The following is a 27,035-nucleotide window of genomic DNA, read 5'->3' on the forward strand; positions in this document are numbered from 1 at the left end:
TATTTGGAGTAAGGGGTACTCTTTGCTCATGCCAGGAATAGAAAAGAGATTACCCCCTATATTGGAGGCACTTTTTAATACCTTTGGGATCTCTGATATAATAATGAGTAATTCTTTTCCAGGGAGCTTAACTCAGCTAGAGAGAAGACGGGAACTACCTTTTTTCTTTTTTTTTTTTTTTCAGGAAGAATCAGAAAGACAAAACCCCAAAAACCTGCCATTGAGTCTATAATATTTATAATAATAGAATGCTTAAAAATCAAAATTTTTTCTGAACTCTGCTTGATTTTTTATGACAGCTGAACACTTATTCAATGCGCACATTATCTCTTATTTAAGGTAAAATAAAGAAATGGTTCTCAAAGTTCTTACTAGAGACAGTTCTAACATGCTACCTTCTGTTTGAAGGGGATCCTTTTAAACTTTTGCAATGTAAAGCCCTTTAGAAATACCTTGTGAAATCAAGAGATAATACGTGCCATAACAAAAGACCAAAAATGTTATTTTTTTTTTAAGATTTTATTTATTTATTTGACAGAGAGACATCACAAGTAGGCAGAGAGGCAGGCAGAGAGAGAGAGAGAGGAGGAAGCAGGCCCCCTGCTGAGCAGAGAGCCCAATGCGGGGCTCGATCCCAGGACCCTGAGATCATGACCTGAGCCGAAGGCAACGGCTTAACCCACTGAGCCACCCAGGCGCCCCCAAAAATGTTATTTTCATCACACTTCACCTTAGAAATCAGCAAGTATAGGAGTGACTGGGCAGCTCAGTCGTTTGAGAAATGGACTCTTGACTTCGCTCAGGTCATGATATTGGGGTGCTGAGATACAGCCCCAAGTCTGACTCTGCTCAGCATGGAGTCTGCTTGAGATTCTCTCTTCCTCTCCCTCTGCCTTTCCCCACCCCCTACCCCACCCCACTCTCTCTTTCTCTCTCTCTAATAAATAAATAAAGTCTTTTTGAAAAAAATAAACAGGTATAGAGCTCAGGGTTGTAACTGTGCTAACTGCAGATTCAAATGAAAAACTTGCCTATCTTTATTAGGAATGTTTTAGCATAAATTATTCTAAGGGAGTTTCCATAGATTTTTTTTTTTTTTTTTAGATTTTATTTATTTGTTTTGAGAGAAAGAAAGAGAAGATGAGGTGGGGGGAGGGGCAGAGGAAGAGGGAGAAGCAGGCTCCCCACTGCACAGGAAACTTAACATGGGCTGGAACCCAGGACCCAGGGATCATGACCAAAGCCTAAAGTTGACCTTAACAAACTGAGCTACCCAGGTGCCCCTAAAGATTTTATTTTTAAGTAATTTCTACAGTCAACATGAGGCTCCAACTCACAACCCCAAGATCAAGAGTGGAATACTCTAACAACTGAGCCAGCCAGGTGCCCCCATAGATATTTACCCTTAATACTAGTTAAGAAAATGCCATTTTCCCAAAACAGTGTTTTATTTCCCTGACTTCCAAATATTTATACAATAGACACATTAGCTCTTGTTGTTTAAAATAAATAAATGGGGGGGTACCTGGGTGGCTCAGTCATTGGATGGCTACCTTTGGATCAGGTCATGATCCCGGGGTCCTGGGAGGGAGCCCCATATGGGGCTGCCTGCTCAGCAGGGAGCCTGCTTCTCCCTCTCGCACTCCCTCTGCATGTATTCCCTCTCTTGCTGTGGCTCTCTATGTCAAATAAATAAATAGAATTTTAAAAAATAAATAAATAAAATAAATAAATGGTTCTTATGTTTTTTAATGGTTTTTCTAAAAGATTTATTTATTCATTTGAGAGAGCTGGCATGAGAGCAAGAGGTAGGGAGGAGAAGAAGAAGGAGGAGAGAATCTCCAGCAGACACTGAGCCTGGAGCCTGATGTGAACCTTGATCTCAGGTCTCTGAGCTCATGACCTGACCTGAAATCAACAACTGATGCTTCAAAGACTGAGCAACCCAGGTACCCCTGATTCTGAATGTTTTACTACTGTTCATAAACTGAACCCTGACACTCCTCAAAAATATTATTTTAAACAAGATCCGTATGTCCCTGGTGAGTCCAAATCCCAATAATGCTATTAAATATGGGACCTTGAGCAAGTCAACCTCCCCAAGACTCAGTGAAGGAAAATGCTGACTTAGGGTTAAATGACGATGAAGAGTATGTGATAATAGCAACTGGCTTACAGGTGGTTCCACTGCAGCAACAGAGAACCACAACTGTCACCAGTTAGGAAAACTGTATACAAGAAACACTGTAATAAAGAAAAAAATGTGGGGGGGCCTAGGTGGCTCAGTCAGTTGAAGATCTGCATTCAGCTTGTATCATGAACTCAGGTCCTGGGATCAAGCCCCACGTTGGGCTCCCTGCTCAGCAGGGAATCTGCTTCTCTTTTCCCTCTCCCTCTGACCTGCTCCCTGACACTTCCCCCCTCACCCCGCTTGTGCTCACTCTCTCTCTCTATCAAAGATGCATAGAAAAACGAACACCCATGGACCACTGGTGGGAATGTAAATCAGTACAGTCACCATAGACACAGTACAGAGGTTCCTCAAAAAATTTAAACGAGAGCCACCCTATAATCCAGTAATTCCACTACTGTGTGTTTACCCAAAGAATATGAAAACACTAATTTGAAAGGATATACAGACCCCAATGTTTATTGCAGCATTATTTATAATAGCCGAATTATGGTAGCAGCCCAAGTGCCCATTAATAGATGAATGGATAAAGACATTAGTCAGCCATAAAAAAGAATGAAATCTCGCCATTTGAAACAACAGGGATAGATCTATAGAGTATAATTCTAAGTGAAATTAGAAGTCAGAGAAAGACAAACACTATATGATTTCACTCATATGTGGAATTTAAGAAACAAAGGGGGGGGCGGGGAAGAGACAAACCAAAAGAGAGACTCTTAACTACAGAGAAAAAACTGATGGTTACCAGGGGGAAGGTGAGTGGGGGATGGGTGAAATAGGTGAAGGGGATTAAGAGTACACTTATCATGATAAGCACTGAGTGATATACAGAATTGTGAATCACAATATTGTACATCTGAAACTAATTTAGCACTGTATGTTAACTATACTGGAATTTTTTTAAATGTAATGAAAAAAATGTAGTGAGAAATTAAAACTCAGTTACTATAAAAACTGAAGATATTCAAAGGACACACTATTTGGGGACATTAGAACCCCTCCCAGATAAATCTAGTATTAACAAGATTTCTGCTAGAGTTGGGCATTCTAACTCCACCATTTCATTATAACACAATCCTACATGTATTAGTTTAAAAGAATATGAAACTTTCACTTCCATTGATAACAGAATTGGTGATTTGGATCAACTACCCTGCTAAAGACAATTAGAAAAGCTACACAAAATATAAAAACATCTCCTTAGAGTGAAAAATTACCATGATAGTGTAGAATTATCATACCAAGATTCAGAAGGGAATGAGGTCCAGGGAGGGTCAAAATATTTTAAAGCAAAAATATAAAATGGAGGGAAATAACTAAAAAGATGGTTAAAAAGAAACGCAACCTTGAAAGTATAATATACAAACAGTGGAACTGGCAAACTCAGAGAGTTTCAAGATTTGATTCAGGTCAAAAAAGACAGGCACTTTTTGCAAAATGAACCCCTAAGACTCTTACACAACCTCTCTTTCAAAGTTTCACAAGTCTGAAAGATAGCATGAATACCCTTAATGTGACTATTCACAAATCCGGCTCTTGGTCCCACTGCTTTGGAAAGCATCATCCTCTGGGTTCTTCACATTCTAATTGCTGCCCTAGCTCAAGAATATGGCGATGAAAATGAGCACATACCATCCAAGCCATGGGTTCTAATCCTAGATCAACTGTTTGGTCTTAGACAAGTTACTTGGCCTAAGCTTCAGTGGCTGACTTTATACCGTGGGGGAAGAATACGGATTTCAATAAGATTGCTGAAAGGATTAAATGAGACAATGAGTATGTCAGTGCTTAAAACAGTATCAAGCACATTGTAAGTACTCAAAACGTGATAGTTGTTATTAACCCCTTCAGATATCAAGTTGATTGCATACAACTTCCACATCTATGATGAGTATCTTTCAATTATACCAACATCTGTTTGGTGGCAACTAAATGCCAGGCACTGCACAGGGAGGTAAATGAAGGGCAGGAAAAAAAAAATCCTCTTCAGTCAAGTCCGTGACATTCCTACAAAGCAAAAAGTGAAGTTCACTTGGAACTGAAAAACAAAGTAAGAGATTAAGCACAGGGGCGCCTGGGTAGCTCAGTGGGTTAGGCCTCTGCCTTCGGCTCAGGTCATGATGTCAGGCTCTCTGCTCAGTGGGGAGCCTGCTTCCCTGCCTCTCTGCCTGCCTCTCTGCCTACTTGTGGTCTCTCTCTGTCAAATTAATAAATAAAATCTTTTAAAAAAAAGAGAGAGAGAAAGAGAGATTAAGCACAGCAACCAAAGGAAAAAAATAAAATAGAGTTCATCAAAATTCAAACTTTCTGTCTTTCAAAGGACCTATGACAAGAGTGAAAAGACAACTCTCAGAAAAATATTTGTGAATGACCTGATTGGGGTCTAGTATACAGAACATATAAAGAACACCTGCAATTCAACAGAAAACAATTAAGCCAATTTAAAGATGAACAAAGGGGCGCCTGGGTGGCTCAGTTGGTTAAGCCACTGCCTTTGATTCAGGTCATAATCCTGGGGTCCTGGGATTGAGTCCCACATCAGGCTCCCTGCTCAGTGGGGAGTCTGTTTCTCCCTCTGATCCCACCCCCTCTCATGCAGTCTCTCTCTCTCAAATAAATAAATAAAATCTTTTTAAAAATAAATAAATAAATATGGACAAAATAAAGATGGATAAAAAAAATCAATTAAAAAATAAATAAGGGGGTGGCGCCTGGGTGGCTCAGTGGGTTAAAGCCTCTGCCTTCGGCTGGGGTCATGATCCCAGGGTCCTGGGATGGAGCCCTGCAGCAGGCTTTCTGCTCAGTGGGGAGCCTGCTTCCCTTCCTCCCTCTCTGCCTGTCTCTGCCTGTTTGTGATCTCTATCTGTCAAATAAATTAATTAATTAAATCTTTTTTAAAAAACCTATAAAATATAATAAATAAATAAATAAATAAGAGGGTGGCTCAGTGGGTTAAAGCCTCTGCCTTCGGCTCAGGTCATGGTCCCAGGGTCCTGGGATCGAGCCCTGCGTGGAGAATCTCTGCTCAGCAGGGAGCCTGCTTCCCTTACTCTCTCACTGCCGCTTCTCTGCCTACTTGTGATCTCTGTCCATCAAATAAATAAATAAAATATTAAAAAAATAAATAAATAAGGATGGAGCACTTCGGAGGCTCAGTGGCTTAAGTCTCTGCCTTTGGCTCAGATCATGATCTCAGGGTCCTGGGATTGAGCCCCCACATCGGGCTCTCTGCTCAGTGGGGAGCCTGTTTCCCCCTTTCTTCCTTCCTCTCTGCTTACTTGTGATCTCTCCCTCTGTCAAATAAATAAGCAGAATATATATATTTTAAATAAATAAATAAATAAGTATGGACAAAGGACTTCGCTATGGTCTGAATGTTTCTGTCCCCCCAACATCTATGTTGAAATCTCAATGCCCAATGTGGTATTAGAAGATGGATTCTTTGGGAAATGTTTAAGTCATGAGTGGAACCCTCATGAATGGGGTTAGTGCCTTATAACAGAAGCTCCAGAGAGATCCTTCACTTATTTCACTAAGTAAGGCAATAGCGAGAAGGCACCAACTGTGAACTATGAAGAGGGCCTTCACCAGAATTTGACCAAGCTGGCACCTTGATCTTGGACTTCCCAGCCTCCAGAACTTTGAGCAATATTTTCCTGTTATTCACAAGATACCTGTCTGTAGTATTTTACTATAGCAGCCCAAAAAGACTAAAACAGAATTGCAAAGTATTCCTAGAAGATATACAAGTAGTCCAGAAAGACATGGAAAGATGCTTGACCTCCTTAATCATTAGAAAAATATAAATCAAAACCACCATGAGATACCACCTCATACTCACTAGGATGGCAATAATCAAAAAGACAGATAATAACAAGTGTTGGTGAGAATGTGGAAAAATTAGACCCTCATACATTGCTGGTTGGAATCCAATATGGTACAGCTACTTTAGAAAGCAGTTTGGTAATTCCTTAAATTTAAAGTTACCATTTGACCCAGCAAGTCTACTTCTAGGAATATATACAAGGTAACAGAAAACACATGTCTACACAAAAACCTGTATAAGATGTTCCTAACAGCATTATTCAGAATAGGCAAAAACTGGAAACAACCTAAAAGTCCATGAACTGATGAATGTTTATACAAACTATGGTTTATTCATACAAAGGAAATATTATTCAGCCACAAAAGAGAACAAAGTACTGATATATGGTACAACATGGATGGACCTTGAAAGCATTATACTAAGTGAAAGAAACCAGACACGAAAGACCAAATACTGTATGATTCCATTTACATGAAATGTCCAGAACAGGCAAATCCACAGAGACAAAAAGCAGATTAATGGTTGCCAGGAGCTTGGGGAGGGGAAGAATGGAGTGACTGTAGAGTGGCACAGGATTTCTGTTAGAATAATGAAAATGTTCCAAAAATTAGATTGTGGTGATGGTTGCACAACCTTGTAAATATATTAAACATCACTGACTTGTGCACTATTAAAAGAGTGAATTTTATTATGTGAACTCCATTTCAATTTTTTTTTTTTGAAGATTTTATTTATTTATTTGACAGAGAGAGATCACAAGCAGGCAGAGAGGCAGGCAGAGAGAGAGGAGGAAGCAGGTTCCCTGCTGAGCAGAGAGCCCGATGCGCCCCGATCCCAGGACCCGAGATTGCTTAATTCTCCTTTAACGCAGTGTCTCTACTACTTACTAGCCATGGGAATTAAACACAATTTTTAAAGTGTGTTTCTATTTCCCACTCTGCAAAATGAGAGTGCTAATACTTCTACCTCAATCACTGTCAGGATCAAATATGGTAATATTAAGACAATTACCTATTGAGCACAGTGTGTGGCTCATAGCAGACCCTCAATAAATGTTCATTTCTTTCTTCTTTCTTCCCTTTGCCAGTTTCCTATTTCAAGTCAAAGAAGTTTAATTTTTTTCAAAATCTTATGTATATAATGAGCAATGAAGACAGAGTTCCCTAAGTTATTAGTTTTTTGAAAAAAGAAAAACGTTATTATTTTGTTTTCCTTGTTTTATTGATTTTTGTTTGTGTGAACATCTCATAATACACTAGGAAATGGAATTAGGTGAATAAAGTAGGCATTTTAATTTCTATGTTGCCTAGTACACCAATTTCCCTACAATTTTGAATTAACTCCTAAACAAGTTACTTACTCCTCCAGGTATAGAACACACACACACACACACGCACACATTTTTTTTTTTTAGATTTTTTATTTATTTCGTTGAGATACAGTGAGAGAGAGGAAGAGAATAAGAGGGTGCTCAGGGAGGGCAGAGTGGCTGAGAGAGAGGGAGAAGCAGACTCCCCACTGAGCAGGGAGCCAGATGCGGGGCTCGATCCCAGGACCCAGAGACTAAGACCTGAGCTAAAGGCAGATCCCCAACCTACTGAGCCACCCAGGCACACACCCCCCACACCCATGTACACACTTTTCTTCTAATCTAAACTGTATTAACTCCATCCAAAACTTAAACTTAAGCCTCACATAAAGTGTGGACTTCCACTGCCTTGTCTTCCCACTTCCTTTGCCTTGATCCTACTTTTGCTCTTTTTTTTTTTTTTTTTAAGATTTTATTAATTTATTTGACAGAGAGAAAGATCACAAGTAGGCGGAGAGTCAGGCAGAGAGAGAGGAGGAAGCAGGCTCCCGCTGAGCAAAGAGCCCGATGCAGGGCTCGATCCCAGGACACTGAGATCATGACCTAAGCCGAAGGCAGCGGCTTAATCCACTGAGCCACCCAGGCGCCCCAGATCCTACTTTTGCTCTTTAACAGAAAACTCACCAGACTGAAAATATATGTTTATAAAAAATAAAAAAAAATAAAAAATAAAAAAAAAAAAGCCAAGGTGACCGGTGAACCCCGGAAAAAAAAAAACAAAACAAAACAACTCACCAGACTGGTGTTGCATACAAAATCTGATATGAAAACAAGCTGTGTAGTATAAATATCTAGAATACAGCAGAAACACCAAACCCTCTCATCATACAAAGGCAAGAAAATAACTGTACCATCGTCGTCTCAGTGGAAACCTCAACTATAATTCTATATCGCAAGGGAACAGTGAAACCAATTCATTCATAAGCATCTTAATCCTCCAGCAGGAAAAATGCTTTTGCAGATGTTGCAAAATGGTGTGTACTGGCTACTTCTGAGGACTTCAATTACTTTTCTCTAAATAACATGAACCAAGTGGCAAGAGGGAAATGGCTGAGAGTAGTGAAATGAATATACAAATCTCTCCAAGGATATAACAACTACTAACCTAGTGAGTACCTGGTATGTAGCAGGTACACTGCCAGTGCTTTTAAAGACATCATTTCTGCTCCTTACAGCATCCGTCCTTCCCAGGTCTGTCACAATGTTACAAATAGATCCATTCTCACACTGATGACCACCAGGGGAATATCAAAACTCGGTACAACCGTTTTTTCCTTAACCATAAGAACACTTGTCAATTTCATTCCTTCAATGGCTTAAAGGAGTGGTGTGATTCTCATACTTGTTTTTCTTTTGGGGAGTGGGAGACATGACTTACATTTCTATAAAATCTAATAAAAATTATGGACCATCTCTCCAGAAAAATGCATATAAAAATAATATGTTGCAAACTAATATAACAGTTTGTTAACCATACTGGAATTAAATATATATATATAACATATATTTAATTATATATATATATATATATATATCATAAAATTTTGAGGGAATGGGCAGAATACTAAAGGCCATCCACATCAAAAAACCCTCCAGTATAGGGGCGCCTGGGTGGCTCATTCAGTTGAGTGGCTGGTTCTTGATTTTGGCTCAGATCATGATCTCAAGGTTGTGAGCTAGAGTCCCCTATGGGGCTCCCCACTCAGTCAGAGTCTACTTGAGTCTCTCCCTCTGCCCCTCACCCGCACTCTCTCTCAAAAATAAGTAAATCTTTAAAAAAAAAACTCTAATGTCTAAGTTCTATTTTTATGATTACTGAAATGCTGTATGAGTGTTGAGATCATTCAAACCAGGATCAAATTCATCTTAGGGATTCTTGTCTAGCAACCAAAAAAGCGTATGGCAAGTTTAGCAAGACTTAAAAAACTAATCTAATACAATAACAGTAATTTTAAAATTCTGGTTTTTCCATGGTAGCTAAAAATTCACCAAGTACCTAATCTGATCTGGCTAGTATCCAGTCATTAATTAGAATATAGAGCTACCTCAATCACCACCTTTGAGAAGGCAACTAAGTTGGGTTAACCAAAAAAAAGTAATAGAAATTTCAGTTTCTCATTTTCGGAGAAGGAAATAAACCTGGCTTTCCAAAAGATACTTGTACTATAAATACAAACCTTGGGTTTCTAAAAGTGGTCAAGATTTAGAAACCATTAGACAATAACTCATTAGAAAAACACTAAATATTTTGGTTATGCTAATACTTTTAGCTGGAAATAAGGGACTAATGATTCCAGTGTCAAGAAAATAATCTGAAATGTAAACAAAGATTTATCCTGAAAGAAGTTCACTATCATACAAAAAACTGTAAGAAACTGAAGCATCCAGGAATGAAAATTAATTTAATAGGGTTGTGTTCATTTACCTAAGAGAGTATTTTGCACATAGTTTTCAAATCTTTATAAAATGTTAAGTACAAGGGAAAATGTGAAAAAAGGAAAAGAAACACATTTACCCCATTTGACTTCAACTATGTTATTTCTCAAATGCAGAAAAAATACTGGAAGCAAATATGCTAATATACCCATGATGGTTGCCTCTAAGTAGTAGAATTATAGTTTATTTTTTCTCCTGCTCCTAAACTTTCTAAATGGAAATTATGTAACTTTGACTTAGTATGCTGTATTATTTTTTAAAGTAACATAAGCTTGTAATAAAAAAATTCAAACCATGTAAAAAAATTTTAAGTAAAAATTTAAAATCATGTTATTACCTAATATGCCCTTTCTCCTCCAAAAAAAACCCTATCCTTAGAGGTAAACACTTCCAACAGTTTTGTTTGGTAGGTATCCTTCTAGAATTATTTTTCCATTTACAATTAGAAAACTACATGATTGTGAGCTGTCCAAACTTCACATCATGGTATCAGTCACAACCTCAAGTGCATATGCCAGTAACTTGAACCAACATAAGCAGAAGCTTTTTAACACATATTTTAAAAAGCACTGTCTTCATTCCTAACAACCTTTTTTTCAAGTCCTCTTGAATTTCTGTTATGGATATCCCATGATCCTAATCTTTGGTACTTGAAAATGACATTCATAGAAAAAAAAAAACAAAAACAAAAACAAAACAACAAATGCTCTAGGGTACTAGCTGTGAAGATGATATATTAAGTACATATAGGATATAATGATGATTTGCAGTATGCTTTTTTTTAAAAAAGATTTTATTTATTTATTTGACAGAGATCACAAGTAGGCAGAGAAGCAGGCAGAGAGATAGGGGGGGAAGCAGACTCCCTACTGAGCAAAGAGCCTGATTCGGGGCTTGATCCCAGGACCCTGAGATCATGACCTGAGCAGAAGGCAGAGGCTTAACCCACTGAGCCACACAGTTGCCCCCACAGTATGCTTTTTGAAAAGCTACACTGAGCGCACCTGATTGGCTGGGCTGATAGAGCTTGGGACTCTTGATCTCGGGGTTTTAAGACCTAGCCCCACATTGGGTACAAAGATTACTTAAAAATAAAATCTTTAAGGGGATCCTGGGTGGCTCAGTTGCTAAGCGTCTGGCTTTGGTTCATGATCCCGGGGTCCTGGGATGGAGCCCTGTATGGGGCTGCCTGCTCCGCAGAGAACCTTCTTCTCACTCTCCAACTCCCCCTGCTTGTGTTCCCTCTCTCCCTGTGTCTCTCTCTGTCAAGTAAGTAAATAAAATATTTTTTAAAAAATAAAATGAAATTTAAAAATCTTAAAAAAATAAAATCAAGGGCACCCAGGTGGCTCAGTTGGTTTCTCCCTGCTTTGCTCACGTTGCTCCCTGCTTAGCAGGGAGCCTGTTTCTCCCAATGACCCTCTCCCTCCCCTGCTCACACTCTCTCTCACCCTCTCTCTCTCTCAAATAAAAATAAAGTATTTTGGGGGCTCCTGGGTGGCTCAGTGGGTCAAAGCCTCTGCCTTGGCTCAGGTCATGATCCCAGGGTCTTGGGATCGAGCCCCGCATCGGGCTCTGTGCTCAGCAGGGAGCCTGCTTCCTCCTCTCTCTCTGTCTGCCTCTCTGCCTACTTGTGATCTCTGTCTGTCAAATAAATAAATAAATAATCTTTTTTAAAAAAGTATTTTTTAAAAACAAAATAAATAAATAAATAAAACAAAATGAAATAAAAAGATACATTGGTATGTGAGAAATGTGGAAATCTTACCATTTTCTATAAGATTTTCATTTATTCATTATTGAATCATTTGTTCACCAAACATTTACTGAGCACCTATTAAGTGCCAGTACCTCCTAAATCCCAGGCTTGGGCTTTAAAGTAATTTAAACATCTCATTTCTAAAAAATAATAAATAAATAAACAAACAAATAAACAAACATCTCACTTCTAATCACTATTCTTTCTCTAGGAGAACACTATGACTTTCTTTTAAAAACTGTGACTAAGGAGCACCTTAGGCCGTTCAGCTGGGTAAAGTGTCCAACTCAATTTTGGCTCAGGTCGGGATCTCAGGGTTGAGATGGAGCATGTTAAGCTCCACCCTGGGTGTGGAGGATTCCCTCTCTCTAGGGTACTGAGGTGGTTCAGTAGGTTGAGCACAGGGCTCTTGGTTTCAGTTCAGGTAACGATCTTGGTCGGGGTCATGAGACTGAACCTTAGGTCAGGCTCTGCGCTCAGCCGGAAGTCTACTTGTTGATTCTCTCTCTCCCTCCCAACCTCAGGCAGCTCGTGTGCTACTGCTCTCCCTCGCTAAGATAAATAAATAAAGAGGCGCCTGGGTGGCTCAGTGGGTTAAAGCCTTTGCCTTCGGCTCAGGTCATGATCCCAGGGTCCTGGAATCGAGCCCCACATCAGGCTCTCTGCTTGGCGGGGAGCCTGCTTCCCTTCCTCTCTCTGCCTGCCTCTGTCTACTTGTAATCTCTGTCTGTCAAATAAATAAATAAAATCTTTAAAAAACAAATAAATAAATATATATATATACATATATACATATATTCTTTTTAAATAAAAGGACTCTCTCTCCCTCTCCCTCTGCCTCTCCCCCCCCACAAAATAAAACTAAAAACTGTGACTCGGGGGGCACAGTGGGTTAAAGCCTCTGCCTTCCGCTCAGGTCATGATCCCAGGGTCCTGGGATCAAGCCCCACATCTGGCTCTCTCTCAGCGAGGAGCCTGCTTCCCTTCCTCTCTCTGCCTGCCTCTCTGGCTGCTTGTGATCCCTGTCTATCAAAAAAACAAAAAACAGGGCGCCTGGGTGGCTCAGTGGGTTAAGCCGCTGCCTTCAGCTCAGGTCATGATCTCAGGGTCCTGGGATCGAGTCCCACATCGGGCTCTCTGCTCAGCAGGGAGCCTGCTTCCCTCTCTCTCTCTCTCTCTCTGCCTGCCTCTCTGTCTACTTGTGATCTCTCTCTGTCAAATAAATAAATAAAATCTTTAAAAACAAATAAACAAACAAACAAAAAAACCCCAAAACAAAAAACTGTGACTCGGTACATTTTTTTATTACTTTTCTTTTTAAGTAATCTGTACATCAAACACAGGGCTCGAACTCACAATCCTAAGATCAAGAGTTGCCTGCTCTCCTGACTGAGCCACCCAGGTGCCCCTGTGACTCAATATTAATGAAAAATAATTAAATCGGAAAACAGCAAGATTTTATTTTGTTTCTTTCATAGCAGACGTGAAGAACTAAAGACAATTAGCCAAGACTTTCTGGACACTCATGACTTGAGCACTGAATCTCATTATCAAAGTAATGACCTGAATTGGTTTGATTCGTTTGATTCATTTGCTAACTGTATCTTATTTTAGTATGATAATAACGCAAAAGGTAAGATCTCGCCTTCTCTCCTTCCCAGTACATCCATCACAGCGCAACAATGACTGGCTACTTTATAAAAGGAACGAATATTGAAGCTTTGAAAACACCAGCTCTTAAAATACTACACTGTAATAAAAAGCAAAAACAATAACAAACAAACAAACAAAAAACCCCACAGAGTTTGACCAACAAAAGAGATGTGAGGTTAAGTTCTATGGCAAAGTAAACAGGTACCACACTACGGTGTTCACTATTATAAAACAGTATAATCTGGATTACACTGACACTAGATGAAGGTGTTAAGCAGTTTTCACACATTTTCCCTTTTAGATAAGATGATGTACACAAAGTGTCAAGATAAGATTTGAACCATGTTGACAAGATTCCAGAAATTAATACCCACAGGTCAAAACCAATCAAAGTCAGCATGGTTTTGTTGACATACTTGTGGTTTACACATGCCAGGATCCCAGACATCATAAGAGTTTTTTCCCTATGGTCAACTGTGTGGTGAGGTATTCTACTGAAGCCTCAGTACTGATTCAAAGAGATTCCTTAAAGGCATATTTGAGGACATAGAACATCTGCCCTCAATTGAAAGAGTCGGTAGCAAAAATTTGTTCCATATGACATACACAACATAAACCACAATGAGATCTGACTGTTTCGAAACACTAAAAAAGCAGTGGTCAGAGGTGCTTGGGTGACTTAGTCGGTTAATGTCTGACAATTGGTTTCAGTTCAGGAGATGATCTCGGGTCATGGGATTGAGCCTCGAGTCGGTTCCGTGCTCAGTGTGGAGTCCGCTTGTCCCTATCCTTTCCTCTCTGTCCCCACCTGTGCATGCACAAGCGCTCTCACATGCACTCTTTCTGTAAATAAAAATCTTAAAAATAAACGAAAAAATTAAAATAAAAAAAAAAGTTAAAAAAAAGCAGTCTCCAGGAGAGGCTTATCCCACCCCATTCCCACTAAAATGGATTAAATAGGGGCGCCTGGGGGCGCCTGGGTGGCTCAGGTCATGATCTCAGGGTCCTGGGATCGAGTCCCGCATCGGGCTCTCTGCTCAGCAGGGAGCCTGCTTCCTTCTCTCTCTCTCTCTGCCTGCCTCTCAGTGTACTTGTAATTTCTCTCTGTCAAATAAATAAATAAAATCTTTAAAAAAATAAAAAATAAAAAAATAGGGGCGCCTGGGTGGCTCTGTGGGTTAAGCCTCTACCTTCAGTCCAGGTCCATGATCTCAGGGTCCTGGGATCGAACCCCACATCAGTCTCTCTGCTCAGCAGGGAGCCTATTTCCCTCTCTCTCTCTGCCTGACTCTCTGCCTACTTGTGACCTCTCTCTCTGTGTCAAATAAATAAATGAATGAATCTTTTAAAATATTTTTAAAAATAAAATAAAATGGATTAAATAAAATAAAAACAAGTATGTCAACCAATTCTGAAATGACATCTCCGGAACTAGGCTCTTACCACACTAGTCATAAACCAGTGGAGAGTCAGTAGTTCAGTTTGATTCATACACTACAACTCAACTTTTAATTTTTCAAGCACAACCTTTGGAGATACTATTTTCCCAGGTAAAATTTGCATTAGCTCAGAAGACAGCATGGTAACAAATAGCACATTTTACAGTGTTTTCTACTGCACTGCTGTTTACTCTAACCAAACAGGGGTGGCCTGGCTGGCTTAGTCTGTAAGCATGTCCCTCTTGATCTCAGGGTTGTAAGCTTGAGCCCCACACTGGGTATAGGATTACCTAAAAATACAATCTTGAAAAAAAATAGGGCGCCTTGGTGGCTCGGTTGGTTAAGTGTCCGACTCTCGGTTTCGACTCAGGTCATGATCTCAGGGTCATGAGATTAAGCCCAGGGTCGGGCTCATGCACTGAGTGAGGAGACTACTTGGGATTCTCTCTCTCCCTCTCTCTGGGCCCCTCCCCCCACCCCATCCTTTTCACCTCCCCCCCCCGCCCCCACAGGCAGTCACATGCACAAGCTCTCTCTCTAATAAATAAATACGTTTTTAAAAGACAAAATAATAATAATGATATTATCATATAATATCTTCTATATTTTGGGAAAAGCTTATTAACTAGAGTAAATATAAGAGATTTTTTCACTTTAGTAACCAACTTACCAACTGCTCATTTACTGATTTATTAAATGTGTTATGTACTATACCCAAATCATCAAGCTACAGATATATAATTCAATATTCTGCCTTCAAAAACATATTTACAAACTATGTTTTATTTACTTTTCTTTTTACACACACTAAAAATTACTAGCCAGGGGTGCCTCGGCGGCTCAGTGGGTTAAAGCCTCTGCCTTTGGCAGGGTCCTGGGACCAAGCCTCACATGGGGGGTGTCTGCTCAACAGGGAGCCCGCTTCTTCCTCTCTCTCTGTCTGCTTCTCTGCCCACTTGTGAGCTCTGTCTGTCAAATAAATAAATAAAATCTTTAAAAATATATATAAAAAATAAAAATTACTAGCCAGTGTAGCCTGATCACATACCTACCCTCTGTCTCTAAAAGGCACCCCTTCCTTTTTTTTCCCCCACTTCTAACATTATACAGTAAATAGAAAAACAATCCTATATGACTTAAAATATGTCTTACATGCTAAGTTACAAATACATTTGAAGTATACCTAGCCAAGAGCAAATTCCTAGATGCCTATGAGTTATAAAGTTAGTGGCTTTAATTATCTATATTTTTGAATATAGAGAAAGTAAGCTGAACTACACTTGGCAGAAAAATTCCATTTTATCTCTTGGCTGAAAGATATCTCTGGGAATACTATCTAACCACCTTTTTATACAAATAAAAAAATTATGGTTTTGTGGGAGATGAAAATGTAATCTATAACCAAAAAAGGTAAGTAAAAAATTGTTGTTACTTATCTCAGACATCAGTAGTTAACCTTGTGAGAAATGGTAAGTATAAATAATGCTAAGTATATTTTAGAAAAAGAATTCTAACTATTCTGTTTTTATTATTATTTTTTTAATCTTTTTTTTTTGACAGACAGAGATCACAAGTAGGCAGAGAGGCAGGTGAGGGGGCAGGGGAGGGGAGGGGGAAGCAGGCTGCCCACTGAGCAGAGAACTAACTGGATGCAGGGCTCAATCCCAGGACCCTGGGATCATGACCTGAGCTGAAGGCAGAGGCTTTAACCCACTGAGCCACCCAGGCACCCCTGTTTTTATTATTTTTATTGAAGATTTTTATTTATTTGTTTGACAGAAAGAGAGATCACAAGTCCGCAGAACCCCAAGCCAAGGCAGGGGTGGGGGGGTGGGGAGGCAGGCTCCCTGCTGAGCAGAGAGCCCATTGTGATGGGGGGCCTCCATCCCAGCACCCTGTAATCATGACCTGAGCTGAAGGCAGAGGCTTAACCCACTGAGCCACCCAGGTGCCCCTACAATTCTGTTTTTAAAGTGTACACTTGTTTAACATAAGCGGTAACAAAAATATTAATATTTTAAAATTATAAATGTATTTTCTATTTCTCACTCCAACTCTCAATAAGTAAAATAATTCTTATGTAAGGAACATAAAAATACATGAAATATATTTAGCAGTATTCTTAGTAATCTAAGTGTATGGACTTCAATCATTAATACTAACAACAAATAAATATTTTCAAGAACTATCAGGGCCACCTGAGAGGCTCACTGGGTTAAAACCTTTGCCTTCAGCTCAGGTCATGATCCCAGAATCCTGGGATCAAGCCCCGAGTCAGGCTCTCTGCTCAATAGGGAGCCTGCTTCCCCCCTCTCTCTCTGCCTGCCTCTCTGCCTACTTGTGATTTCTGTCTGTCAAATAAATAAATAAAATATTTTTTTAAAAAAACAACTATCAAATATACATCTAGGAGTAAAAATATCAAATACCTAGATATAAAACAAATGAAATAACTCTTTATTGGAAACTACAAAATATTATTGAAGGAAATTAAATGACATATATATATAAAGATATAAAGATGAGGGCACCTGGGTTCTCAGTGGGTTAAAGCCTCTGCCTTTAGCTCAGGTCATGATCTCATGAGCCCCACATCAAGCTCTCTTCCCCCTGTTTCCCCCTCTCTCTGCTTGCCTCTCTGCCTACTTGTGATTTCTGTCTATCAAATAAATAAATAAAATCTTTTTTAAAAAAGATATAAAGATGAGCTACAAGATTCAATATTGTAAAAAATGTCAGTCTTTCCAAATTGATGTATAGGTTCAACATAATCACAATAAAATCCCAGCAGAGTTTCTGGTGGAAATTTACAAGCTGATTCAAAATGTTAACGAAAATGTAAAGAACAACAATAGAAATAGCCCAAATCAGTACTGAAGAACAAAGCTGAAGGACTTACACTACCCGTATAATTGTTACAATTATAAAGCCTACTGATGAGGAGTTTAGACATAAGGATAGACAAATAGACCAATGAAACAGAATCTAGAAATAGACTCAGAACTAAGCAATCATCTGATTTATGACAAAAACGAAGACTGTAGTAACAGGGAAAGGATGGTCATTTCACTAATGGTGCCAGTCAATTAGAGAGCCATACGAAAAAGAATCATTCTTGACTCCTCACACTACACAAAGAAGTCAGTTCCAGATATAGTTTAATGTGAAAAGCTTAAAAAAGTACTTTTTAGGGGCGCCTGGGTGGCTCAGTGGATTCACCTCTGCCTTCAGCTCAGATCATGATCTTAAGGTCCTGGGATTGAATCCCGCATCAGGCTCTCTGCTCAGCAGGGAGCTTCCCCCACTCTCTCCGCCTGTCTCTCTGCCCACTTGTGATCTCTGTCAAATAAATAAATAAAATCTTTAAAAAAAATAAAAATTTTTTAAAAAAGTAACTTTTTAAGAAGAAAGCAAAAAACATCTTCATGACTTTGCAATGGGCAAGAAATAGACAGAATTTTCTTAACCAGGACATAAAGGAAAGCATTGATAAACTGAACATTAAAGTTAAAATCTTCTATTCATTAAAAAGCAGGATAGGGGCACCTGGGTGGCTCAGTGGGTTAAAGCCTTTGCCCTGGGCTTGGGTCATGATCCCACGATCCTGGGATGGAGTCCCACATTGGGCTCTCTCTGCTCAGTGGGGAGCCTGCTTCCCCTTCCTCCCGCCTGCCTCTCTGCCTACTTGTGACCTCTGCCTGTCAAATAAATAAATAAATAAATCTTAAAAAAAAAAAAAAAAAAGGCAGGATAAAGTGAGTGAAAAGTTGTCACGGCTTATGTAAAGATCTACACAATCATATATTCAACAAAGAATTTGTATCAATAAAATGTAATGAACTCTTATAAAGCAATAATGAAAAGGCAAAAAACACATTTAAAAATAGACAAAAACAATATCTAAATGACTAAGAAGCAAAGTAGCTCAATGAGTCCAATGTAGTGATGCCGCTACACACCCAACAAATCGATTCAAGTAAAACAAGACAGAAAATACCAAGTGTGGACAAGGATGTGAGGCTAGTGAAACTCTCATACATACTGATGAAGAATCTTAACATGAACAACCACAGTTGCTGAATAATATCCATGAAAGCTACACATTTGTATTCTGTGACCCAGCAATTCCACTCCCAGAAATCTATTCACTAGAATGCACACATATATTCACCAAAAGACATTTATGACAATGTGCACACTAACAGTAGAATGGATTGGAGACGCCTGGGTGACTCAGTCAGGTAAGTGTCTGCCTTTGGCTCAGGTCATGATCTCAAGGTCCTGAGATCAAGTCCTGCATCAGGCTCCTTGCTCAGCAGCAAGCCTGCTTCTCCCTCTGTCTGCCATTCTCCCTGATTATGGGCTCTCTCTCTCTCTCTTTGATATATGGATAAATAAAATCTTTTAAAAATTTAAAAAAAAAAAACAGTAGAATGGATTAATGTATTGTGGTATAAACATACAAGGGAAGACCATAATGCAATAAAAACGAATAAACAATATTATTCATAAATATTAAGCAAAGAAACCAGTAACAAGGGTATACAACTATTCTTTGGTCTCTCAGAACGAACTTCCCTCAGAGAAGTGTTTGTTATATTCTCCTATGCCTCTCCATGAACTTTAGGTCTATCTGGGGCCAGGGTTCATTATAAGGACAACCAAATACATTCTTCAGAATCAGCTTTGTAAGTGATAAAAGTAAATCTTTTGGAGGGCACCTGGGTGGCTCAGCGGGTTAAGTATCTCACAAGTTTGTTTGTTTGTTTAATATTTTATTTATTATTTGACAGAGAGAGAGCATGAGAGGGGAGAAGGTCAGAGGGAGAAGCAGACTCTCCATGGAGTTGGGAGCCGGATGCAGGACTCGATCCCAGGACTCCGGGATTACAACCTAAGCAGAAGGCAGCCGCTCAACCAACTAAGCAACCCAGGTGCTCCGGTATCTCATTCTTTATTTTGGCTCAAATCATGATCTCAGGGTCATGGGATCTCAAGCCCCACATCGGGCTTCATGCTCAGCGGAAAGTCTGCTTGAGATTCTCTCTCTCCCTCTCCCTCTACCTTCCCTCACCCCCTCTCATCTTTCTCCCTCTGGCTGTCTCTCTTTAAAAAAAAAAGAAGAAGAAGAAGAAGAAGTTAGGCTTCATCTATACTTGGAAGGCACAAAGAGCTCTTCTCTATTTCTGTTTTGTTTTGTTTTGAGTGAGATACATCACACAGAGTAGAGCACTAAATGTATTTAAGTAGGAGAATCATCAGGGTTTTAGAAAGAAAACTTGAACTGCATTTAAGATGTTCAACATCCTGACTTCTCTTTTAGCTGGGACACTCACGACTATATCCCCAGTGCACAGCCTGAGTAGAAGTGCAGTAAATACTTGCTGATAATAGAGAGAGCACTAAAATTGTCCCAATAAAAGACAAAGGCATTAACTATAGAAGTAGCCAAGAAAATGGAAAGGTAGGAGTACTCCGATCTCATAGAGCAAGAAATCTAGAAAAGTGAGAGGAAGGCCTCAAAGATGACTGAATTTTCCATTTTGGGTGACCATGTAGATGGTCAGTCGTTAAGTCAAATACATAATGCAAAAAGAGAAGCAGGTTTAGAAAAAAGAAAACAAACTGGACTATACCTATTAGAGATCAAGTGAGTACTTGCAGCCTTGATGCCATATGGCAATGCTACAAACATGAACTGTAAGATATTGCTGCTAGTGGTTTAGATGTATGTTTGTAAACCATTTGCTGGCCACTCCCACACATGTGAAGTGACTTGAATAAAATTTATCCATTGCAGTAAGGTTTATAATGACAGAATATTTTATAAATACCTCAAATGTCCATTAATACATGATCAGTTAAATGTCCGACCTTATTTGCAAAGGGTCCAGTAGAAAGTCAGCATTTAGGGACAGATAATTTAAGAGTGAAATAGAAAAGAATGACTACGTTTAAGTTCACAATACTTTTAAATTAACCTATTCTACTATACCTGTATTTATAGCAGACACAAAATAAGCATAACTTTAAATGAGTGATCTAAAAATCATTAACACCATAGTTGGCATGTGTTTTAAAGGTCTGAAAATCAAGTATTAACCAAGTTCCATAAAATCCTTTAAAGTCTAAGCCAACCAATATTTTCAGTACCTTAGGCTCATAAACTGTAATAATGAGAACCAATGTATCACTTTGGAGTTTACAAACCATTTTGAACTTCTGATAATCCTAACAACCACATGGGAGATGTGAATCAGGAGGAAATCATCTGCCAAAAGTTAAGATGAAAGCTTTGTTATTGTTATACCTTCAAAGGCAAAGTTTCCAAATGAAGGATACAGACAGTTTTATTCTTTCAAAAGAGTAGAAGTTTAATTCCACTGGTTCCTCAAGCTGCAAGGAAGTTAATTAATTTGTTCCACTCTTAATTTAAATTTAAGATAAATCTGCAACTTCCATAAAAGACACACAACTAAGCAAAATAAGGCATAGGAGAAATCTTTGCAAAACCACATTTCATGTCATTTCCCTGTCTCCATCAAATCCCATAATGGAAAAACTTTGTGTTCTAGTTTTCTGAGACAAATTCTAAAAATAAGCTAAGGTATTGCTCACTGGACAAGACATACATTGGGTAGAACCACAAATCCTTAGAGATAATATAAAATGTTACCAAAAGGGGCACCTGGGTGGCTCAGTGGTTAGAGCCTCTGCCTTCAGCTCAGGTCATGATCCCAGGGTCCTGGGATCCCACCCTGCATAGGGCTCTCTGCTCAGCAGGGAGCCTGCTTCCCCCTCTCTCTCTCTGCCTGGGTCTCTGCCTACTTGTGATCTCTGTCAAATAAATAAATAAAATCTTAAAAAAAAAAAATGTTACCAAAGGCAAAGGACATAATACTGAATCACCTAGTCTGCACAGATCACTCTACGGAGCCCCACAGGCATCTTCCAGCCTGTGGGGATTTACTCACCTCCAAAGGCACAATGATGGATGGTTTCTTTTTCAGCTCCTCACATTTCCTTTTCTTACAGATTTGATGGCTGTTCTTTCTGTTCTTGCAGTAAGTACATTCACCACAATTGGTCTTCTGCTGGCAGGGCTCACAGACCCCACACCGCTTTCTTTTCTTCTTTTCCAAAGTAGGTAGCAAAGTTGTATATGAAGGAGAAGAGGTACTGGCGAGTGACACTGGCCTGGACACCACTGTGGTATTGGTGTCAGCCACACTGGTCATGCCGATCTGGGAGCTCCCACCTTCCATTGGGCTGGTACCAGCCTGGGACGGTTGGGTAATGCCCTGGGAAGCATGGAAGAGTCCTGGCTCAGGGGCTAACGGGACCCCCTGAGTGTCAGCTGGCAGAAAGCTTATATGAACCTGCTTCTCATTTTCTATATTGCTAATAGTCATTATTGGAGGTACCAAACTTATCTCTGAATTTGATGATGCCTGAGGAGTGTGACCAGAGCCCAAGGGCAAAATCTGCACAGCGCCCTGGACCTCAAGCCCATATGAAACAGTGCTCTGGGGCTCAGGCCATTCTGGGAGAGCATTATAGGTAGCAATTGGGTTTAGAGGAGCAGGAAGAAAGATAGGTGGGTTGGAGGCAGTACCACCACCCATTCCAAGGATTTGTTGGTCTAGGATAGCACCAAAGACCTCTCCTTGGACTGGAATAGCACCAGGCATCTCTGGTGGGTCTGGGGTCTCATCCAGAGCCTCTCCATGAATTTTGTTAGCACCAGGAACTTCCCATTGACGTGGGACAGCACTAAAAGCCTGTCCTATGACGGGGGTGGTATTAAGAATTTCTGGTTGATCTGGGGTAGCTTTGAGTACCTCTTGATGATCCGGTTTAGCACCAAGGGTTTCTTGTTCTGAGCTCGCCAAGAGGAGTTTTATTAATGAGGTAGGATATATGGACCCACCAATGGACAAACAGTTTCTAAGGTCCAATTCAGGTACAACCTTATTAAAGCTTGAGGTGGGGTAGCAATCACGTTCACTTTTGATGGGATCCAGGTAAGAATCAGACAGCTTAAGAGATTCTACTCGTGAACCCAAATCTTCTAACTGAATGCTGGAGTTTCCTTTGTAAGTAACTTTGAGGGCTGCTCTTTGGAGCAAAGGAGCACACAGAGTGTCCTGAGCGAACATTCTAGGGGAATCGTTGATATCATTCAAAGTCTCTTTAGAGAATAGTACTTCACCACCACGTGTCTCTTCTGATGACCCAGAAACAATCTCTACTACAGGATCACTCTGAGTGGAGACATTTACTTTGGAACCCTCCACCCTCTGGGACCAAGACTGGGTTGTCTCTTGGCTCTCACCTTTAAATAAAGATGCATTTTGTACACCAATTAGATTCTCTATATCAGAAGCAATTAGGGGGACTTGAGTTGAAACAGGATCATTTTCTGAGTGTTTTACTCCCATGTCAGTAACTACATTATAATCACATTCATGTTGCTTTTCTAAATTCTTCGGAGGTGGAACTTTCTTGGGTTTGGCTATGATCACTGGAGGTTGGGAGAGTCGTCTACTAAGAGAGGTGCTTCGGAGAGCCATTGTAAACCCATTGCAAGTTAAGGATTCTGGGTTCTGAAAAAGAACCTCGGTCCTATCCAAATTCATTCGTGCTGCTCCAGCCCTTGTCAGAAGGCTTCTGACTGGCATAGGTGGTTTGGACTCTATTTTTTTCTTAACATCTCTTTCTTGAATTAACTGCTTTAATTTTCCAGGGCTCACAGTCTTGACTGATGCCACATTTTTGTTGGTTGCCTTAGATGGCTTCTTAAGTTGGCTGCTTTTCTTTCTGTTTAGATCTTCCCTCCTGACTAATCTGGAAGGCCTTGCATGGCGCGATCGAGACATAGCTACAGAGTAGGAAAAAATGAAAGGGCACAGGGAACAGAGTCATTGGTCCTTTGGAAAGTCTCACTTCTGAGGAGAATCTGGACGCAACATGGCTGAGCTCACTGGCACAAGATTTTGATCTGAAATAACAACAAAAAAACAAACAAACAGGAGTGAGTCTTCTTCCTATGTATTCTCCCATTTGAAATATAGTATCTACTAACAATTATTAATCAAAATTAGGGCACTGAGAAGGTTTACTGCAAAAGAAAATATAAACACAAAAGATACCAAAGCATCCTTTAAACCCTGGATTCACAAATAAAGCCCCTTTAATTACTGTGACAACTGACTTAGTTGATGAAGTTCCATGCACAGGGTAAGCAAGGGGGCTATTCTGTATTAGAAACCACAACTGTTGTAGTTACATGTAGTTGAAAGATTAAATCCCAATCTTTACAATTTTGGGTCCTGAAAAAAATTATCTCTTAATCTCTTTGCTCAGCACATCACCACATAGGCAGAGATGTCATGTGTTGGACAGTAAAACTGGTAGAACCATAAGAAGAAGAGCCTTATTATAATCCAAGAAACTCTATTTGGAGATCCAATAATATTAATTCCACATTCCAATGGACAGTCTACAAATTCTGAGCTTTATACATGCACACAAAAATAGCATAAAATCTGAGGAGTTAGTATTGACAGATTAGGTTACAAAAAAGACTCACAGGTCCAACAATTATCTGTTGAGTACCTACTATGTATAAGGAAGGCACTGTGGTGGGCACTGCCCACACCCAGAAATGATGTCCCTCTTTTCTCTTTCACCCGACTTAATCCAAAGACTGCTGGTTCTAAAATCCCTTCTACCAAGGGTCTCAAAAGTCTCATGATGAATGCCTAGGCAAGGAAATTGGAAATAAAGAGAAAATGAGATCATTAGAACCGTAAATCATACTAGGCAAGCAACTATTATTTGGAAGGTAAGCAAGAAAAAGGAAGAAAATGAAAGGGGACTAAGGGGCACCTGAGTGGCTCAGTGGGTTGGGCCTCTGCCTTCGGCTCAGGTCACCATCTCAGGGTCCTGGGATCGAGCCCCGCATCAGGTTCTCTGCTCATTGGGGAGCCTGCTTCCCACTGTCTCTCTGCCTGCCTCTCTGCTGGCTTGTGCCCTCTCTCTCTCTGTCAAATTTAAAAAAAAAAAAAAAAAAGGAAAAGAAAGAAAGAAAGGGGACTAAGAGCCATCATAATTGTCTTTGGTCTCCTCAGACTGCTTACCCTAAGGCAGAATAAAACCAAACTATGAACAAGAATAAAGCTCACCAGGGGCGCCCAGTGGCTCAGTGGGTTAAAGCCTCTGCCTTAGGCTCAGGTCATGATTTCCAGGGTCCTGGGATCATGCTCCACATCGGGCTCTCTGCTCTGCGGGGAGCCTGCTTCCCCCTCTCTCTCTGACTGCCTCTCTGCCTACTTGTGATTTCTGTCTGTCAAATACATAAATAAAATGTTTAAAAAAAAAAAAAGAATAAAGCTCACCATACAAGATGTATCAATATACTCCCTAAAGATCACAGAATCAAGAGTGTTACCATGAGTAAGGATTCTTTAACAGTTGACAAGTTGTTGGATTTGTAAGCATGGTACAGGATAGTTACCAAAAAACTAGTCTGCAACCAAGTGAGCAACAGTCTGTGACAAAATCAGAAAAAAACAGGCAGTTTCATGTTTTTCATAAAGTTGAATTTATTCATTTTAAACAACTCTTCTTGGGGTTACTGGATGGCTTAGTCTGTTGAGCAACCCACACTCTTGGTTTCCACTGGGGTCATCTTGGGCCAAGATCTTAGATCAGGGGATGGAGCCCCACGACTGGCTCCAAGTTGAGGGAGAGTCTGATTGGGATTCTCTCACTCTTCTCCCTCTGCCCCTCCCCCCATTCGCACTCAGGCTCACTTGCTCTCTCTCAAATAAATAGGGGCGCATGGATGGCTCAGTCAGTTAAGTCTCTGATTTCAGCTCAGGTCATGATCCAGGGTTCTAGGATGAAGGCCTGCCCCCTGTCCCCCACCCCCATCCCCACGGGAGCTGCTGGCCTGCCAGGACACCACACTCAGCGGGGGAGTTGGCTTCTTCCTCTGCCTCTGCCCCTGCCCCTGCCCCCTTTCGTGCTCCCTATCTCTCTTGTGTGCACACGCTCTCTCTCAAATAAATGTTTTAAAATAATAAATAAATACATAAAACCTTTTTTAAAATGCCCTTTCTTTTAAAAATAAAAGTCCTGGGGCGCCTGGGTAGCTCAGCTAGTTAAGCCGCTGCCTTCGGCTCAGGTCATGAGTCCCACATTGGGCTCTCTGCTCAGCGGGGAGCCTGCTTCCTCCTCTCTCTCTGCCTGCCTCTCTGCCTGCTTGTGATCTCTCTCAATAAATCTCTCTCAAATAAATAAATAAAATCTTTTAAAAAAAAATAAGTAAAGGGACGCCTGGGTGGCTCAGTTGGTTAAGCGGCTGCCTTCAGCTCAGGTCATGATCCCAGCGTCCTGGGATCCAGTCCCACATTGGGCTCCTTGCTCGGCAGGGAGCCTGCTTCTCTCTCTGCCTCTGCCTGCCATTCTGTCTGCCTGTGCTCGCTAGCTCTCTCTCTCTCTCTCTGACAAATAAATAAAATCTTTAAAAAAAAAAAAAAAATAATAAATAAATAAATAAATAAAATAAGTAAAAATAAAAATAAAAATAAAAGTCCTTTCTTTTGTGAAATGGTAGCGATAGGTTTATTTTATACTGTTATTACTTGAGGAAGTAAAAATTTGTCAGCCCTCTAACATTTTCCAATTGTGTGTTTGTTTTTGTTGTACTAATTTGATCCAGGTAATCCTGGGATGCACTGGTTGGTTTAGTAGCTAGAGATGTGTCCATCAGAAAGCTCTGAGTTTGAATTTGTGATCACCAGCTATGTCCTCCCTGAACCTATTTAACTGAGTCAAAGTTTCTACATCAAAACGAGGTTGTTTTGGGACGCCTGGGTGGCTCAGTTGGTTGGACGACTGCCTTCGGCTCAGGTCATGATCCTGGAGTCCCGGGATCGAGTCCCGCATCGGGCTCCCAGCTCCATGGAGAGTCTGCTTCTCTCTCTGACCTTCTCCTTGCTCATGCTCTCTCTCACTGTCTCTCTCTCAAATAAATAAATAAAATCTTTAAAAAAAAAAAAAAAAAAAAACGAGGTTGTTTTGAGGTATCACTGGGCTCCTACAGGGAAAGCCTGGTGGCTTCCTAGTGGTATCTGAGGTTGAGGAGACACGGGGGGGAACGTAAGGTAAGAAGGACTTCGGAAATAGGCAGGGTTCAGTTTCCAGCTCAGAAACATTACTAGTCATAGGATTCTGATATATTCCTCAGTCTCTCTATCCTTCAGTTTTTTTTATGTATAACAGAATAGGAAGCATAATAGTACTGAACCTCACTGGGTTACCATGAGAATAAAATGAGATGACCTGTGTAAACA

The 27,035-nt window shown here is 40.2% G+C and overlaps 1 protein-coding gene across 2 annotated transcripts in view; it reads right to left on the reverse strand.

The window, feature by feature from the left end:
* Positions 1-23,664, reverse strand: part of TET1 (tet methylcytosine dioxygenase 1) — a 128,181-nt gene extending 104,517 nt beyond the window's left edge. For both annotated transcript variants that reach the window (XM_059170085.1, XM_059170084.1), the window contains exon 1: positions 21,648-23,664. In XM_059170085.1, the coding sequence (XP_059026068.1) occupies positions 21,648-23,552 (1,905 nt within the window). In that variant the 5' untranslated portion in view covers positions 23,553-23,664. The remainder of the gene's footprint in view (positions 1-21,647) is intronic.
* Positions 23,665-27,035: the final 3,371 nt, after the last annotated feature.

The sequence above is a fragment of the Mustela lutreola genome, chromosome 4 (assembly GCF_030435805.1).
Source record: "Mustela lutreola isolate mMusLut2 chromosome 4, mMusLut2.pri, whole genome shotgun sequence".
Classification (NCBI taxonomy): domain Eukaryota; kingdom Metazoa; phylum Chordata; class Mammalia; order Carnivora; family Mustelidae; genus Mustela; species Mustela lutreola.